Genomic DNA, 19,916 nt, shown 5'->3' with positions numbered 1-19,916 from the left:
CATCAATAGTTCTTCATTAAAAGGCAAATTCTGGTGTCGCTTTTAGGGTCCAGATCCAGACCTGCAGGTCCTCTACAGACCACTAGGGTCCAGATCCAGACCTGCAGGTCCTCTACAGACCACTAGGGTCCAGATCCAGACCTGCAGGTCCTCTACAGACCACTAGGGTCCAGATCCAGACCTGCAGGTCCTCTACAGACCACCAGGGTCCAGATCCAGACCTGCAGGTCCTCTACAGACCACTAGGGTCCTGATCCAGACCTGCAGGTCCTCTACAGACCACCAGGGTCCAGATCCAGACCTGCAGGTCCTCTACAGACCACTAGGGTCCAGATCCAGACCTGCAGGTCCTCTACAGACCACTAGGGTCCAGATCCAGACCTGCAGGTCCTCTACAGACCACTAGGGTCCAGATCCAGACCTGCAGGTCCTCTACAGACCACTAGGGTCCAGATCCAGACCTGCAGGTCCTCTACAGACCACTAGGGTCCAGATCCAGACCTGCAGGTCCTCTACAGACCACTAGGGTCCAGATCCAGACCTGCAGGTCCTCTACAGACCAGTAGGGTCCAGATCCAGCAGTGAGTTCATCTCCATGGACCTCAGTGTTTAAATGTCTAACTTTACCGCAGAAACAGTTTAAACTGGTAGAAACCAGTGTGAGTAGTTCATCCCCAGGTAAACTAGTTCAGGTTTTTGATAGACAGCTGCTTTATGCTCTGAGGAGGACTTAAGCTACTTTTTGGTGAACTTGACCTCTAAACTGTGAATTAAGGCGTAACAGCAGAATCATTGTATTTCATGGGGGGGGGGGTGGGGGGGGGTTATATCGTGCATATGAGAGGGGACGACCCGGCACGTCTCCGTATACCGTGTCAGAAGTTATTGCTACATGGACTGGTTTTAAAGACAATATAATTATAGTCCTGTTAAAGCAGCACTATGTAACTTTTCCACCTTAATCTAATATTTCATCATCATCATTGTGATGGAACATCAACTTCCAACAGGTTTAATGAACCTCTGTCATGGTCTGAGGGGTCTGTATCGCCTTCACTGGCACTATGTAACTTTGAGGAGCATGGTAGGAACCCTTCCACACTACTGGTAAAGCACTACCGCTTTTGTCCAAAGGAGCCGCCAAACTCAACAAAAGCTGAAAGTTACATTGTGCTGCTTTAATTGACCTGCCATTAGGCCCCGCCCCCCCAACAAAGGTGAGCCAATGGCTCCTGAATATCAGTTCCACAGGGAGCAGAACTGGGACTCTGTGGAGGTTTCAGCTCCACAAAAAAACCCCGAAGATCCTGAACTCACATCTGTTTATTGAGTTTATTTAAATGAATGTGTCTGCAGTTTTTGTGGTACTGATTCCAGGTACTGGAGATGATGGAGTTTATTTTATTTCCTAAATCCAAACTAAACCGAGTTAAACCTCTGTTTTGCATTAAACTCCTCCTTGTCTTCCATAAGATCAACAAGGACGTCTACGTTTGTTGGGAGATAAATCAGAGCAGCAGAGAGTTGAACTCTAAAGATCACAGTGGTTACGTAGAGACAGCGGCCTCGTCTCTGATTAGTGGGTTAGTGTTAACGTTGACTTCTGGTGTCCCATAGCGCTGGGCTGGCTTTCACTTCAGTCCACTTTTATTCATAAAGTGTCTTTTACCACACAAGTGGTCTCCAGGTGGTCTCCAGAGACCTGGGGCCGGATTCACCAATATGTTGTTAAGAACCATCTTGAGAAATGTCTTAAGATCTAAAATTAAGAAGTTCATGATAAAAGTTCTTAAGTGCAATTCCTCAATATTTTCTTAAGAACCATCTTAATAACTGTCATTTCTTACGAATTTCTTATTTTTCCTACTTAAGAACTTCTTAAAATATGTCATTGCATTGCACGCGCCAACAAACAACATTTATATATATATATATATATATATATATATATATATATATATATATATATATATATATTATATATACAGGTAGTTTGGTCTTAACCGTCAGTCACTCACTAAACATGGAGAAGGAGAAAAAGAGATGCAGGAACTTTTCAAGGTTATGGTGGGTGAGATTAATGTGTGAAAAAAAATACTGTTGGGGAAAATTAATAATAATTAACTACCACGCTAACTAACATGCTAACTAACAGTTAACAGGCTCTTTGTGTAATTAATTCAATTAAATTCAATTCAATTTTATTTATATAGCGTCTAATTACAATGTATCTGTAATTACAAAGTATATCCTCAAACTATGACCTACTAGTCTAAACTTGTCTAAAATGTGTTGAAAAAGGTGATATTAGAGGCTTATTATTATTATTATTATTACCTTTTCACAGAAGAAATCTTAAGACAGGTCAAGGTTGTCTTAAAGTTAAGAAAAAAGTCAAGAACAAATTTGAGAACTTTTATTTCCAGAATACCATTTATTCTTAAGTTTTTTCTTAAGGAGAATCTTAAGAAGAAAGTTGAGAAAATACTTAGAACTTTTTTGGAGAATATGACTTCTTCTCTTTTTTCTTCTTAACTTAAGAAAAAAATGACACTTAAGAAGATTTTTTTTCTTAAGAATGTTTTGTGAATCCGGCTCCAGAACATGACCCTCCATCAATTATTACATAATCATAACCAACGGCAGGTAAAAACTCCCCTTTAGGAGTGAAGGAACCTGGACCAGGACCTGGATCACCCTCCTGCCGAAGACCAGCCAGGTAGAGGATGAAAAGAGAACCAGGAAAGAGAGGATAAAGAACAAAGAGAGGACACACATATATCAATATTGCTGATCCGTTAACTGGAGAACTAAGAGTCCTGTGTACGTATGACTGGTACATGTATGACTACATGTACATGTACGACTGTATGACTGGTACAGATGTCACCACCAACGACCAGGCGTCCTCATTCATGTGACCGAGGGGTTTATCCTGTCGTCTTTATAGTCTGTGGTGCTGATCCAAGAAAACACGTCCTTTCAAAGTAAAAGTAAGTCAAATGTGACTGGTTTCTCCCATGATTCACAGCAGCATAAAACGCGTTTTCGGAGCGTTTCTGTTTGAGCAGGAAGTCTTCCGTTTATTTACTTTGTTCCGCTGGATTTAGAGAGTTAATCACTTCCTGCTTTAGGACATACTTTCTCACGGACGCCACAACATAAACACAGAGGTCTTCTTGGTCCCTCCGTCCTCCCAACATGGCATTTTTCAGCAGAAATGGCCAAGAACAAAAGAAATGTGAAGGTGTAACAGCGTCGAAGGGGTGAAACTATGGAACCGCCTGGATGAGGAACTAAAAAAAGTAGCTCAATTTACAAATTTAAAAAAATTATACATCTAAATTAATAGATAAATATAGAACACTAATATACATTATCTTGATATTAAATATCAAACTGTCTAAATGATGCTGTCCTCAATCGTGAGTGACCACATTTATTTTCTTCTCTTCTTTGTTCATTTTCTTTGTTTTGTTTTGTTTGTTCGTTTCGTTTTCTTCTTATTAGTATCTTTTTTCCTTTTCTGTAGTTCTGCCTTTTGTTGAAAAGGATAGGCAAAATAAGCCATGAGGCTTCAGCCTATACCTTTTTGGTCACACCTGTGTGTATACATATACAGTGTGTATATGCAAACATCTTTAATTGACCAAAACAAACTAAACTAAAACTAAACTAAACCTGCCCCAGTTCCAGTCCCGGCCACACATGGACCACTGCTGGTCTGACTGGGGTCCGTGAGTCCAGGTCACTGGTCAGTGATCGCTGAACACTGGCAGGTGGAATGTTTGCTGCTGACATCCACATAAATAAACAGTCTGAATAAACAGCGGTTGTTGCTGGCTCTGCACAGACACAGGAAGTCCAGTCCACACTGCACCACAGGGACGTGTGAGGACACGTCTGCTCGGTGGAGACATGCAGAGACGTCCTCACACAGCACCAGAGACGTCTGCACTTCAGACGTGTTCAGATCCAACAGGGTGCAGATTCATCCCCAGAGACCCCCGTCCTCCTGACCCGTCCACGCAGTTCACAAACATCCTGACCAATCCCCCGAGAGCTCCACATCCCTGCTGAGATGCCACGTCCAAACCCGTCCCCACATTCTCACGTATCCTAGCCAACACATCCGGACGACCTGCACCCCTTGGTGTTCAGCTAGAGGCACTCCCATACCGGTCTTTTTCTTTCCCATACAGGTTCTGTTATTTTTAATGTTTATTTCTTTAGATGTAAATATAAATGTACTTTATTTATATAGCCCTTTACAGCCACCTCTAGGTGAGCCAAAGTTCTTCACAGAATAAAACATACAGAAATACAACATACAATCATAAGACAGAGCAAAAAATAAATAGAATAAAAGAAAAAGAGTAAAACGTGTCACCACAATACTGGGTATTAAAAGCCATTCTAAATAAATTCAATTCAATTTTATTTATATAGTGTCTAATACAACAAAAGTTGTCTCCAGACGCTTTCCAGAGACCCGGAACATGAACATAAACCCCCGAGCAATTATTACATAAACAATGGCAGGTAAAAACTCCCCTAGTGGGAGAAAAACCTTAAGCCAAACAGTGGCAAGAAAAACTCCCCTTTAGGAGGAAGAAACCTGGACCAGGACCTGGATCATAAGGGGGTAGAAACCTGGACCAGGACCTGGATCATAAGGGGGGACCCTCCTGCCGAGGGCCAGACTGGGGGTCGGGGACGTCAGCAACACAGCAGGCAGGTGGAAGCAACAACGGGATGACCGGGGGTAGGGACCGCAGGCAGGTGGAAGCAGCAACGGGATGACCGGGGGCGGGGACAGCAGGCAGGTGGAAGCAGCAGCGGGATGACCGGGGGTGGGGACCACAGGCCAGCACGCAGCTCCCGAAGCTCCGGCCCAATCAGCAAGCCCCAGGTTAGGTTCAGGGTCGGAGAAAGGTTTTAGAAGGGGCAGGGCCAGGGAGAGGAGTCTTGACGGACAAATCTCTCCCCCGCCTGACCGGGCCGTTACCCTGCCCCTCTCACTCCCACACTGCAGGTTCAGGTGTTGTGCCTCCTTAACCCAGATTGGAAGTTGGTTCCATAGTAGTGGTGCCTGATAGCAGAACGCCACCCTCCAAATCTACATTTAGATACTCTAGGAACTATGAGTAAACCTCCACTCCGAGAACGGAGAGCTCTGCCAGGAACATAAGGCACTATCAGGTCTTGCAAATAATGCAGAGCTAAGCCATTTTAGGGCTTTATATGCAAGTAATCAAATTTTAAATTGGATTCTGAATTTTACGGGTAGCCAATGGAACAACGCTAACACTGGAGAGACGTGGTCTCTCCTGCTGATTCCTGTCAGTACTCTGCTGCTGCATTTTGGATCAGCTGGAGCCTATTCAGCAAATTACTTGGAATTTACAATATATATATAAATATATATAATATATATAATATAATAAATAGGTTTTAAGCCTTGATTTAAAAAGGCTCAGGTCAGAGATGCGTAAGATGCAGGGGAGCTTGTTCCGGGGGGAGGTCAGTTGAAAAGGCTCGGTCACCCCAGTACTTTCACTTTGACCTGGGCTCCTCCAACAACAGTTGGTTTGAGGATCTCAATGCCCTGCCAAGAGTGGGGAGAGGTCGTTTAAAAACAAACATTAAAAGTTTAAAATCAATTCTAAAATGGACAGGAAGCCAATGGTTTGAATAGAGGACCGGAGTAATGTGCTCACGTCTTTTAGTGTTAGTTAAAAGACGGGCAGCTGCATTCAGCACTAGTTGAAGGCTAATAGAGGACTTAGATGTGGGTAAACACCCCACCTGCGTTCAGGGCCCAGACTGGGTCTGTCTCCGTACAGTCATGTCAGGCCTGGGAACGCTGTCTTCTCTGTCCACATGTGGTGTGGCCGACTCGGCGTTGTCTGCGTTCTCCTGGGCAGTGAACAGGTCCACATCCCTGCCGGTGTCCTCATAGTCTGGGACGCAAGTCTATTAGGGACTGGGGTCTCTTACTGGGACTGGGACCTATTTTTATAAAAGAATAAGGATCAGACAGAATAAAGTTCTCCAGTCGCGCTGTTCCTGGTCGCAGCTTGGTGCAGTAGTTTCTATCCATCGTAGAGGAGCTTTTGACACATTTCTTTTAGTTTTTTAAAGTAGTCAACCATTGTGTTTATAAATAACTTTTTATCCTCATTGGATGCTGTCCTGCTTGAGGGATCATCTACTGAGAGTTCCTGCTGAAGGAAACATCTACTGAGAGTTTGGCTCTTTCAGAAGCTCTTTGGAGGAGCTGTCCGGTTCTGAAACCAAATCAGTCGATGCCAGGCAAATCGATCACCGATCACTATCAGCGCATTTTCACACACAGCACTGCCACCTAACGCACTAATTCCCTGCTGCCTGTGCGTTATGTGTGTTATAATGAAAAACTAAGATGATAAATATACTTCAATGACCCCTTTTCATGATGAAAACAAGACTGAAACCAAATAAGAAGTAGTCTTGGTAAGAGAATAATGAGGAAATGTATTGTTTTTATTAAATGTGAAAGTTGGACGAAAGGACAAATTAACTTAATGATCATTCAGCATATAGGACCACATTGTATCCTCGTGACTAGTAAAACAGAATCCTTCACCTAAAAAAAATATTCTGAAGTTTATTTAGCTGCTTGACCGTTTTCACTATTAAGCAGAATCTTGCATTCATCAACGTTGTATTTGCGGATGTTTGGAGACACATAGCGGGTGTGGAGACCAGTGTTGGGACTAACGTTATTTAGTAACGCGTTACAGTAACACAGTTAGTTTTGCGGTAACTAATACTCTAACGTATTACTTTTTAAATTCAGTAACGCAGTTACCACTACCAAACGGTGCGTTACTCCGTTATTTCTGGCTACAGTGAAGCTTTTTTTCCCCACACGCGGAGACCGGAGGAAACGTAGTGTGTGTGCGTTCAAAAACATGACGGTCATGAGCCAAGAGAAGGAGAGTTTCCCAAAGTGGAGATATTGTCATTACAGTAATCCCTGGTTTTTCGCAGGGGTTACGTTTCAAAAAGAACCTGTGATGAGTGAAATTATTTTTACAATTATTATAGAAGGCTTCAAATTGCGGAGATCAGCCCCGCCTCTCACGTATTCCACTGCTCTTCTGAGCCGCTACATCCCGACTCTGTAGCGTCTTTTTCTCCTAAAGCCGCGGTGCAGGAGTGTTTTTACCAGAGAAGAAACTAGTTATGGGTCATTGTTTTCGCTCTTTTTTCTTCTGGGCAAAAAGATTCTTATAAACCGACATGCCACCATGGATTATATCTGAGACTGTAATGAACGATTCATCAAAGGTCCCGTTCTTGAGCTGCTGCTGAAGCTCATTGGCCGTTCTCAGCTTGTTGCTAAGCAACCAACGTTATTGACACAGGAAGTGAAGAAGCGGGTTTAGAATGCAGAACACGATGCACAATGTAAATCCATACAGAACCTGCTGAAATGAAGGCTTGAGGGGATTTATGGGAGCATTTAAAATAATGTTTTTATTTAAAGTAACTAAAAAAGTTACTTTTCATAGTAACGCATTAATTTTTGGTCCAAGTAACTGATTTACTAATTGAGTTACTTTTTAATGTAACTAGTAACAGTAACTAGTTACTATTTTTCAGTAACTAGCACAACACTGGTGGAGACACGCAGCGCTGCTCCTCAATGCACTAATTCCCTGTCATCACACATATAGGTGCTCTCGGGCTCGGGCTCGGGCTCGGGCAGGAGGATCGGTGTCACAGCTGCCGCACTCCGTGACACCGACGCCTGCTCAGTCCGGTGCCGTCCCCCACCACCTCCAGGAAGCTCCCCACTGCGTAAAAACGCAGTGCAGCCAGTAACTGGACCTCCAGGCTCAGGGCCAAATTGCACCGGGTTTCCCTCCGGATATGTGGAGACACCAACGTGATGAGGCGTTGTATCTCAGCCCGTGGAAGCCGGTACCTCATCTGGACAGGCCGGTCTGACAGCACGTCCAGGGGATTGAAGTGCTGACGCACCAATGTGTCGCACACGGCGACACGGTTGATTTGCAACGAGAATATGCTGTATAGCAGCCATGGTATCTCACACATGTGATAAATGATAGTCATGATGATCGTTTTATTTGTGCGTAATGCATAAAGCATATACAGAAACGCACTTGTTATTCCTTATTTTTCTTTTTTTCCCCTTTGCTGTCACCAATGAATGCTAAACAATATAAATCTAAAGTATAAAATAGATCTAAATTTGTGCGGTGTGCATTGTTTTAATATCTCATTGCTTGGTGTGATATTAGTTTATTAGTTTATTAGGAATCCCCATTAGCTGGTACCATAGTAACCCACTAGTCTTCCTGGGGTCCACAAAGAACAACAACAAGAATATAAAACAGTCAATCACACCATCCACAATATATCATACATTTACGAATGATAAAATTTACAATTATAAAATATCTATTAAGACAAACTTTTGATTTGATATTGATATTGATATTGATTTGCCTGACGCGGCTGGATCTGTGAGTCTTTGTTCACTAAGATGGTTGTAAAGACTGGGTCAGCAGCATCTTTCATTTCCTTCTTAATGAAAGAGATACTTAAGCTAAGACTAACTCTGGGAAACGCATTTTTCTTTCACAGGCTCCTTAAGAAGGTTTGAAAGAAGCCTTTTGCTGTTAAGAGCTTCTTAACTGATCTGGGAAACCCGGCCAAGGTCAGTCCAATCGTGTCATTGACATTGGCCCTCAGGTGAGTGCAGAGACTGGTGTGGCCTTTGAACTCTAATTTTACTCTAGTCGCAACATTTTTCAAACAAATACATTGTTTAGATCATAGCATCACACATTGAGCCACATTCATCTTTTCCTGGCTAGCACCGTTGGCACACAGTTAGAGGTTCCTGGTTCGATTCCCAGCAGGAGTCTTTCTGTGTGGAGTTCACAAGTTCTCCCAGTGTTGGTGAGGAGTTTCTCCAGGTTCTGGCAGGTCAGGGAACAACCGGTGGATGGGTCTACATTGCCTATACAAGCAAGTGTGAGTGTGAGGTAGTTTGTCTGTAGGTGGCCTGTGATGGACTGGTGACCTGTCCAGGTGCACTCCTGGCTTTCACCTGGAGAGATCTGGGAGAGACTCCAGCAGACCCCTGGGATTCTGAACAAGAACAAGCAGGAGCAGATACTAAACGGATGGACATAAGACAAAAGGTGATATATTTAATGAAACTAACAAAAATCGCTGCTGAGCAGGATACAAAAAAACCAGTGCTCAAACAAGAACCAAAAACCTGAACGTGGAAACACGGAGGGAGGAAAACAGTACGGACCAACAGGGAGCAATGGAAAAACAAGACCAGATATACACAAGGGTAAACGAGACACAGGTGCAGACAATCAGGGCAGATGGGTAACAGGAAGGTCATACCAGAACTTAAACACAAAGACACGGGTTTCAAAATAAAACAGGAAGTGTCTAACCCTGACACTGTTAACCTTGCAAAATGAACTTTTTCAAACTATTTTTAAATATAAAATTATGTTGCCTTTAAAATGAAAACTATGGTGTGGAGAATAATAAATTATCTTTCTTGTTACTTTATAACTTTTTTTTGTCTGTAATAATCACAGTACGTAGTTCTACAGAATTTACCAAATCCAGTCACTTACCCTGTCCTGTGTAAACGGTTAGATTCCTCCTGCTGTAATGTGTTATTTTCACCAGAAGATGGCGACAATGAACAATACAATGGAACTATATCTCCTTGTACGTTATCTGACAAAGATTGTCTATTTTATGAAATATGAGTCACTCTTGGGGATTGGTTTGTCAAAAAAGAGGTTTGAGTTTAGCTTTGGGTTGTATTTTGTTAAGAAATTTTATTTGCAAAATCTCTATTATAATTACAATTTCTTAAGTAAATATTCAGATTAGTTCAGCTGGATTTTTTAGAAATATCTTATAATTTTTTTTTAACTGAATTTAACTTCATGGAATTTGTTACTTATTATCTATTACATTATTTATACTTATATCATTAATATCATTATTACATAATATATTTTATTTTATACATTTTATTCAAATATTTTAATTCATTTATTTTCGTTACTTTGTGGGAGGTTACTTATCGTTCATATTAATATTTTTAAGGAACTCATTAAAAGAAAGAAAACAACAATGTACCTCGATTTTAAATGTTTTTAAATGATTTTCCATCCCCCCAAAACTCTACAAAGGTAGAAAACCATTAGGGAGCATTTTTTGGCAAAGCAGCAGAGGCTTGGTCGTCTTGACGTCATCACCTGGCGGAGCCGCCATGTTGGAAGCTACCTGAGCTGCTCTTCGGACTGCTGAGCACTGTGTACAGACGAGCTCCCTCTTCGTTGTGTCTTAGCCTACCGGTACTTGTAATCGTTACTTTCCGTTATTCTGTAACCATGGTAACCCGTTGCTGTGTTGTAGCTGCAGCAGCTCCACATAACAGACGTGGGGAAAAGATCGCTAATGGTTTAACCTTTCACCGCTTTCCTGCTCGGAGGCAGAACCACGGACACCAAGTATCTGAGATAACAGAGTGAAAGAGGGAAAGAGTCGTCGGCTCGCTTGGATCGCGGCTGTAACGACCAAACATAACCTTCCACAGTGAACCAGAAACAAACACTCACACAGACCGGGGTCGGATCATTCACATGGGTTTTATTCCCCACTTCTCCAGCTAAACGCAGTTGCTGGCCAGCTCTCTGTGGTGCGATTAACCCCAATCTGCAGATAAAACTAGTTTGTTGATGCAAAAATATTAACTCTATTTGTAGCTGCAGAGGAGAAAAATAATCCCACGAGGAAAACAAAAATATTGCTCACGCCTCGGAGTCTCTTCAGCATAATATAGCAGTCAAAAAAAAGAAAAGAAAAAAGTAAGAGTAATACAAAACATGTACTGTATGCTGTACTATTATACAAATTTATTGAAACACATGGCGAGTCAAACATTTACCAAAGCAGCTGCCAAACACTCCTAAACACGGTAGCCTAAGACGTGGGTTGTGCAGAACTGCGGCAGTAAGTTAAGGGATTTCATATGGATCCAGACCGTTGATAATCATTATTTTCTCCATATTCCAGTCTTTAGCTTCCTTGTTTAAAGGGGACCTATTATGAAAAACAGGTTTTTTCTTGTTTTAACATATATAAAGTGGTTTCCCCTCACCCTGCCAACACAGGGGAGACAAAATACCATGAATTTCTGCAAGGTCTCTGACCCCCGCCGGACAGAGTCCCCCAGTGTCACGTGTTTTTTTTTGAGCCGATTAGAATCTGCTCCCGTCGTGACGTCACGACGGGAGCAGATTTCCAGAGGTTCAGCCTCCGCTGCTGAAAGCACGCCCACAACCAGCTCTCTACGCTGCTGGAGCGGTCCTTTCATTGAGCCAGTCGGACGCGGCGCCGCGGCGCCGCGGATCCGGGTTAAATCATCCAGGTTCCCGGGTGGTTTGGGAGCTGGGTCCTCGGGGGTCTGTCCCAGGTCGGACCAGCTTCATCCTCCGAGATTTTCAGGCAAATCTGTCGGTTTGATCACCGGTAACCGACGATGCGCACAGGATGCGCTCCGGAGCCGATCTGTGCGTCCACCGTGGGGTTGCAGCGCCCGTCGCGCAGCATCCGCCGGGCAGATCCGGCTGAAATTCCACTGGTCGGTCCCCGGGAGTCCCTGCTACCAGTCCAGGCCGGTTCCTGCGGTCCCGGCCGGTCGGAACCGGTCAGATTCCCCCGTTAAAGCCGCGGTGATGCGCGCTGCTCCAGCAGCGCTGCTCCCGGGCGCCCGGCGTGGCTCCGGGGCCAGCGTTCAGCATCCGCCGGGTAGATCCGGCTTAAATAGTGCATAAATGTTATTTATATACAACTCATATTTTATTTTTTTAACAATAAAGTTTCCATTTGTGAAAATTCAGTGTTGTGATAATTTACAGGCTCGGGCTGCTCTGGCGGAGCGAGGTTTATGCTCCTCCCCTGCTACACGTCATTCAGGGAGCCAATCAGCACAGAGCCTCATTATCATACCCCCCCCTTCCCTAAAAATGAGGCGCAGAAAAAGAGGTTAGAAGCGGTAAAACTAGTGACAGGGCCCACAGGCTGGATTTATGATTTATGTAGAAAAAACAAGCTTTAGATTGTTTTTAAGACATTCAAGGCCTGTTTAAAATATACATTAAATGCCATAATAGGTCATCTTTAAGGTGTCCCGGTAAATTCCAGTTCCTTTCCAGCAGTCTAACATCTTTTTTTTGCGTTCCGTCTGTTCACTTGGTGCTACTCACTGCTGTTTGTTTACACCATGGATCTATAATATTAACTGGATGGGAAATTGAAAATGGCCGCCCATTCATTTCAATGCATTTTGCTCACCAGCGCATACGCCGAAAAAATCTCTGACTTCCGGGTTTACTTCCGCATACACAGGCCCATAGAGCATGCGCAGTTGAGTCACCTCCCATGATGCTCTGGGGCCTCCCATCATGCCCCGGGGCAATGACGCGAATATTAATATAATATGTATTCATATAATATCTTAATTAATGTATATTATTACATGTATAGCATTACATATATTATTAATGTATTAATATAATATAATTACATAATATATATTAATATAAAACATCCGTGGAATGCACGGACACGGCTGTGACGTCAGCCGTGACGTCACGCCCAGAAAGAGACTTTTCTTTGACTTTTCTGGCCGTTATAAAACATTTTTGACGGATATAAAGTCCATGACCTAAAAATATAGAATACAAAGATTAGTAATTGCCGGTGATTACAGCTGGAGGTTCCTGTGAACAGTTTTAGAGGCTTCTCTTTTACTATTGCGGTCTATGGGAAAAAAGCTTTCTGGGCCCCATGGGATTTTTTGTTGCAGTACCGCGGCTGGCCACTGGGAAAAATCGGCGTGCCTTCTGAGTGCGAGACCCGGGGGCTGGTTTACACTCACGAGGCTGCCAACATGGCCGCCGCGTCCCAGAATGCACCTTGGTGACCAAGCCCTATTGGCAGAACACTGACATCGTCCGTCCCCCGTAAACGCATCAGAGTGAGACATCTCCTCGGTGTCCTGCTCTCTGCGGTCTCCGCGGCTCGTCCCCGCGGCTCCATCAGACCCGCACAGAGCTGCAGCCGCGCGGACGCGCCCCGGCTTCCACAGCAACTTAGTTGGAAAGAGAGTGAAACAAGTGGAGAATCCGCCTCGGTGTTTCCAGCGGAGTCCTGCGGACCCGGGGACCGAGGACCGGGCTGTTCGGACTGACCGGTGAGCGCTCACAGCTGGAGCCAGAGCAGGGTTAGGGCTAGGGTTGTGACCGGGTGGAAGTGGAGACATCCCCGACCAGAGAGCGGTCTCCCCGGGGGGCCGACACCCCGACCCGGGGCTGCAGCAGCTGGTCGGCTCCGCGGGGACGAGGCTGGAGGGAGAACCTGTTGCTGATGTTCAAACTTGGCGACTGTGAAGTTATTTAGTCAATCCGTTATTATCTAATCACTAACCTTGCGCTCAGACAGATGTTTCCAGGTGAAACCCCAAATACCTCTTCAACTATTTCAGATTCACCAGACAAACGCTCTTAGTCCCGGGCTGCTTTTCTCTACAAAATTATTGCAAATGCGGTTCCTAAAACTGAGTGTTGGGCAGATACAGGACTGTCTCAGAAAATTAGAATATTGTGATTTTCTGTAATGCAATTAAAAAAACAAAAATGTCATACATTCTGGATTCATTACAAATCAACTGAAATATTGCAAGACTTTTATTATTTTAATATTGCTGATCATGGCTTACAGTTTAAGAAAACTCAAATATCCTATCTCAAAAAATTAGAATATTCTGGGAATCTTAATCTTAAACTGTGAAAAAATTAATCCAGAATGTATTTTTGTTTTTTTAATTGCATTACAGAAAATAAATAACTTTATCACAATATTCTAATTTTCTGAGACAGTCCTGTAGAATCTCTGACGACTTATTGCACTGTGTTATTTATGCATTATTTACAATAATGCCAAAAAGGGAAGGACATCAGCAGTGGTCTCAGACGTTGATATATGAAGTGTTACGAAACAACTTTCAAACACTGATTTAATTGTTTTTTATAAACAAATGAATGTTAAACGTGAAGCATCATGACGGTTGTGGACATCTTTAAATGAGCCACAGTATGAACCCGGGGTATATTGCTCGGCGCTCATGTTCTGGGTCTCTGGAAAGCTCCTGGAGACAACATTTGTTGTAATAGATGCTATAGAAATACAATTGAATTGAATTGAATTGGATTGAACCTCTGATGGCGTAACTGAATTGTACGGTGGCGAGAGACAGTTGATGACCTTGTGGAGTTATGGGGTTTTCTGCATCCATGTGAGCTGATCTTCGTCCAAGTCCAGGTAACAGTCCAACACGAGGTGAGGACGCGGGGACTGGTGCACATGTGGATGAAAACGCAACCGGTAAAGACACAACAACGGAGACCCTGCTCTCTGACTCGGGACATTTGTCTCCAGAATGTCTTGATGGTGTTGAGACTTCATCGTACCTGTACGGATTCATTTCAATTCAATTCAGTTTTATTTATATAGCGTCTATTACAACAGAAGTTGTCTCTAGGATCTTTCCAGAGACCCAGAAAATAAACATAAACCCCCGAGCAATTATTACATAAACAATGGCAGGTAAAAACTCCCCTAGTGGGAGAAAATCTTTAAGCCATATAGTGGCAAGAAAAACTCCCCTTTAGGAGGGAAGAAACCTGCTACTACTACTGATACTACTACTACTGCTAATACTGCTAATACTGCTACTACTGCTGGACCAGGACCTGGATCATAAGGGGGGACCCTCCTGCCGGAGTTCCTGCAGCAGCAGGAACCTCAACTAGATCTTCCAGGAACTCTGGACCCGAGCTCCTCAACCTTCAGGAGGAATTCTGGTCTCAGACCCACTTGTGGGACATCTCTATGGGGGGAAGGTCTGGACTGGACCACTCCAGAAGGTGGATTTTGTTGTCGCTGGTCGTCCACTTCCAGTAAGCGTAGGACACGGCACTGAACTGTCTCCATCCCGAGACGGTTTGTCCAACTGTGGACGGATGGATGAGGACCACTCAGAGGACTGTCCACCTGTGTCCAGCCGGGTCCTCTGCTCCGGACCGTGTGTCTCCAGACGTCTCCTGGTAGCGAGGCATGAGAGATGCCTCTCCTGAGCAGCAGACTTCAGCACCGCCGTTTCCTCCAGCTCAGGGGCCTCATTTATAAAGCTTGCTTGCGCACAAAACAGGGCTGAAAGATGCGCAAGCCACCTTCTACGCAAAGGTTGGGATTTAAAAAGAAAAAAAAACTAACCGAAAAATCTGCGTATCTCTACGCCAACCCAGACCCTCCCGTAGGAACTTACTTAAGATATGGGGAACTGGCGACGCAGGCGGTGAGGTGGTGAAATGAAGCCAGATTCATGTCATACTCTTAATGTCATCACATATCAGACTTATAATATAATAGCGCTGATCGTGTCCCTCTGTGTTTGAAGCCCAGCGTCAGTCAGGACTCTAGTGCTGCTGGAGCTGCAGCCGCGGTGAGTGGGCTTGCCACCCGTCCCTTGAATTACGGAATTGTTACGTAATTGGGAATTAAAATTTATATAAAAACAGTTTATTCCGTATTTCACAATCATCCCATGCACGTCTGTCACACACGCACACACTAGTTAAAGGAGCATGAGGCAGGATTGAGGCAGGATTTATGAAAAAAATCCGTATACATTTTAATTTTTCTAGTAATAATGTCAGATGAAGCGTTCCAAACCCAAAAGAATGATCCCTCTAGTGTATCTCTCCTTTGCCTTGAACAGGCTGTGTGCTGCAAAATGTGCTGCAATTCGGTCACGAATTTCCTGCGCTGGGCTGCGGATGTGACGTCACATGACGCTGCATGTGCGTTCTCCCCGTTCTCCCGTGCCGGCTTCACTGTTGGCTGCAGTACCCTCAACGGCCGTCTTGGTGAAGGGTGGCGCTAGAGAGTCTCATTTCTTAAAAGGAGCCTCAAGCTCCTTTAAGCCTAATTATGCCTGAGTAATGGTTCCGCGTTAAATCGACGCAGAGCCTACGCCTTAGGTTACGCGGCGACGCGCCCTGTACGGTGCACGTGGCTGCGTGACCTACGGCGTATGCTCTGCGTCGATTTAACGCGGAACCATAAATCAGCCTTGAGCAGCACTGAGGAGAGGAGGGGGAGTGGGGCTCCGTCCCGTCTTCGCACAGGGTGTTTTGATGATTTGTAATTACAGGCTGAGCCTACCGTTAGTTATTAAACTGTAAAAAAAAAAAAGGGGGGGGGGGGGGGGAACAAAAGCATGAGTTTGAAAAGTGGGGGGGACATGTCCCCCCTGTTCCCAGTGGAAATTGCGCCCTTGCGCCTCACAGCGTTTTATTTTCACTCGCTTTATTTTATACTATTTATATACTATTTCTACTTTTACTGTGACCACCAAATAATGTGGTTTTCCTGTCCTCCACCTCATCCTCAACATTTCGATCTAAGTCTCCGTGAAATTCAGTGTCACGGTGGCTCGACACGTCTCATTCATCCTGACGCCCAAACAGGCTGCAGGTGGCGCTGCGCATGCTCAGCAGGCTCATTCATATGCAAATACTACTTTGCATTGCCCATTTATGGTAAAAAGTGGGCGTGTACAGGGCGGGATATGAGGCAAATTCACCTGCGCAACCTTCCAGCTGGACTGTGATTTATAAAGCGAACATTGCGTGCAAGTGTGCGTGCACGCGTTTTTATAAATCCGGATTTCTTTTTGCGCCCGCCATTTTTTTTTTGGGTGTACGTGCACTTTTAGTATGAATTCTATGCACTCCTTTATAAATGAGGCCCCAGATCTTTTTCCACATCTGTCTTTAATGTTTTCTGCTCGTGAATCATCTCTGTAGATCGTTGAACTCCAAGCAGTTCACAAGTAGTTTTTTTTTATTTTTTTACATTTATTAAAACAAGTTCCTTGACAGAGAATTTCACGCAGTGTGTCAAACATATACAATGACCAAGTAGAGCAAATGAAATAAAGTAGAAATAAGTGGACACAGGGTAAGGGGAAGGGGAATCTTCCAAGTTTTAGGACTGTCACATTCAATCTGATCTATCCAATTGAGTGATCATCTTACATTCATTCAGTTAGGAGCTTTATGACAGGTGTCCACTTCTCTAAATACAACTTTTTTATTTTTTAATGAAATGCTTTCTTTTTTCTTGACAGAAACTGAGCTGAAGCAGTTGAAGAGCAGACCGGCAGCCGGCCCAGGGGCCACTGAGGGGTCACTGAGGGGTCACTGAGGGGCCACTGAGGGGTCACTGAGGGGCCACTGAGGGGTCACTGAGGGGTCACTGAGGGGCCACTGAGGGGCCACTGAGGGGCCACTGAGGGGTCGTGCCGCCAGCCTGACCTTTGACCTCTGAGACTGGTGTGGTCCTACTGGAGGATGTTCAGCGGTGAGAGGAAGCAACGCTCCAGCGGAGAGAGGCGGGACCCGAGACCTCTGGAGGGACAGTAGACGTCTGAGCTTCTGTTGGACGTTGTTTGTCCACGAGACATTTTTCCCCATCGAGACGACATCACATATAGCAGAAGATGTCAGGTGACAGCAGCTCCCCGCCCCCGCTGGCCCTGCAGAGGTCTGTCCCTGCCCCCTCCCAGCCCCCCGCCCCGGCCGCCGCGCCGCCGTCCCCCAGCCCCTCCGCCAGCGCCAGCGTCTGCGGCCGGCTGTCCGACGGCAGCCTGACGGCTCCCAGCCCCACCAACTCCCGGGGATCGCTGCACGGCGTCTCCTTCCTGCTCCAGATCGGACTCACCAGGGAGACGGTGACGCTGGACCCGGCAGACATGTCTCTGTCGGCCGTCCGGGAACTCGTCTGCTCCATCGTCGATCAGAAGGTAAAGTCACCGAGTCGTTTAAGGCCGCGTTTACACGGAGCAAAATCTGTGGTGTTTTCATGCGTTTTGGCCGATCGTTTACACGAAAACGAAGCTCAAAGTCTCCAAAAACCATCATTTCTGAAAACTCCGGCCAAAGTGGAGATTTGCAAAAACTTTGTGTCACAAGACACATCGCTTATTTGACTTCCCACACCGTCTCCATTACTGCTAGAACATCATCTCGTGGATTTGTCCCCAACGTTCATGAACTCTGTGTTGTGGCACAGATTTAAATTCAATTTAATTCAATTTCATTTATATAGCGTCTATTACAACAGAAGTTGTCTCTAGGATCTTTCCAGAGACCAGGGGCCTCATTTATAAAGCTTGCTTGCGCACAAAACAGGGCTTGAAAGATGCGCAAGCCACCTTCTACACAAAGGTTGGGATTTAAAAAGAAAAAACTAACCGAAAAATGTGCGTATCTTTATGCCAACCCTGACCCTCGCACAGGAACAGTCTGAAGATATGGGGAACTGGCGACGCAGACGGTGAGGTGGTGAAATAAAGCCAGATTCATGTCATACTGTTAATGTCATCACATATCAGACTTATAATAAAATAGCGCTGATCGTGTTCTCTGTGTTTGAAGCACAGCATCAGTCAGGACTCTGGTGCTGCTGCTGCAGCCGTGGTGCAGGACAATTTAGGACAATTTAGGCTTACGCGCGCCTAAGCCTAAATTATGGTTCCGCGTTAAAAAGACGCAGAGCCTACGCCGTAGGGTACGTGGCGACTCGCACCTACGCCGTAGGCTCTGCGTTGGTGTAACGCGGAACCATAAATCAGCCTTAAAGGTTTCACGCGCGCATATAAAACTCATTATATATATAAAAAAAATCTGTGTCCTTTTAGGGGCTCCGTACCTCTTGGCCTCCACCTTCAAATCACACCACTTCTTTTTTTTTCTGCACTATCTGTCCGTGGCACTCACAGCGTTTAGCGCAGCAACGACGTGCTGCCACTCACTCGCTTTATTTTTGTTAGTGATTAGTGCCACTACTGTGACCACCAAATAATGTGGTTTTCCTGCCTCCACCTCATCCACAACATCTCCACCCCAGTCTCCGTGAAATTTAATGGCACGGTGGCTCGACACATCTCATTCATCCTGACGCAGCAGAAACAGACTGCAGGAAGCCGCTGTGCATGCTCAGCAGGCTCATTCATATGCAAATACAATCATCCTGTAGTTTGCATTGACCATTTATGGTAGAAAGTGGGCGTGTAGAGGGCGGGGTATGAGGCGAATTCACCTGCGCAACCTTCCAGCTGGACTGTGATTTATAAAGAGAACATTGCGTGCAGATGTGTGCACACGGTTTTATACCCTGACCCCGACCCCAACCCCAACCCGAACCCCAACCATGACCCCGACCCTTACCCCAACCCGAACCCCAACCCTGACCCCGACCCCAACCCCGACCCCAACCCCAACCCTGACCCCGACCCCAACCCCAACCCTGACCCCAACCCCAACCCAAACCCTGACCCCGACCCTGACCCTGAAGTGCAGTGTTATGTCTCCATAAGAAGCTTGAGAGCACGCTGAACCGCCATCAGCGCCGCCGGTTCCTCCGGGACGATAACAAACATTCAGGTTGTTTCCAGACGGATGTTTGTAGGTGGAAACCGCCGCTTGTTTCCAGTCCTGTCGGCGTCTGTGAGCTTCCCGTCAGAGCTCATCTCCAAACATCTCCTCGTGCAAACATCCGGCCCATCGCTCGCTGTCTTCTGATTTTACCGCTTCCAGCGAACGCAGCACCTGCGTCTACAGCACTGCTGCACCGTGCAGCTGCACGCACACACGCACACGCACACACACTGCTCTGCAGATGTATGATCAGTGTGGTTCTCGCTGGAACGCTTGAGCTGAACTTCT

The 19,916-nt window shown here is 45.2% G+C and overlaps 1 protein-coding gene across 3 annotated transcripts in view; it reads left to right on the top strand.

Moving 5' to 3' along the window:
• Nucleotides 1-13,092: 13,092 nt before the first annotated feature.
• Nucleotides 13,093-19,916, top strand: part of LOC133464727 (serine/threonine-protein kinase D3-like) — an 85,148-nt gene continuing 78,324 nt past the window's right edge. For all 3 annotated transcript variants that reach the window (XM_061746875.1, XM_061746876.1, XM_061746874.1), the window contains exons 1-2: nt 13,093-13,318; nt 17,318-17,992. In XM_061746875.1, coding sequence (XP_061602859.1) covers nt 17,690-17,992 — 303 coding nt within the window. In that variant the 5' untranslated portion in view covers nt 13,093-13,318; nt 17,318-17,689. The remainder of the gene's footprint in view (nt 13,319-17,317; nt 17,993-19,916) is intronic.

This window comes from Cololabis saira, chromosome 18 (genome assembly GCF_033807715.1).
Source record: "Cololabis saira isolate AMF1-May2022 chromosome 18, fColSai1.1, whole genome shotgun sequence".
NCBI lineage: Eukaryota > Metazoa > Chordata > Actinopteri > Beloniformes > Belonidae > Cololabis > Cololabis saira.
Note: the sequence above shows the minus strand (reverse complement) of the source record. Positions and strands in the feature narration are given on the sequence as shown.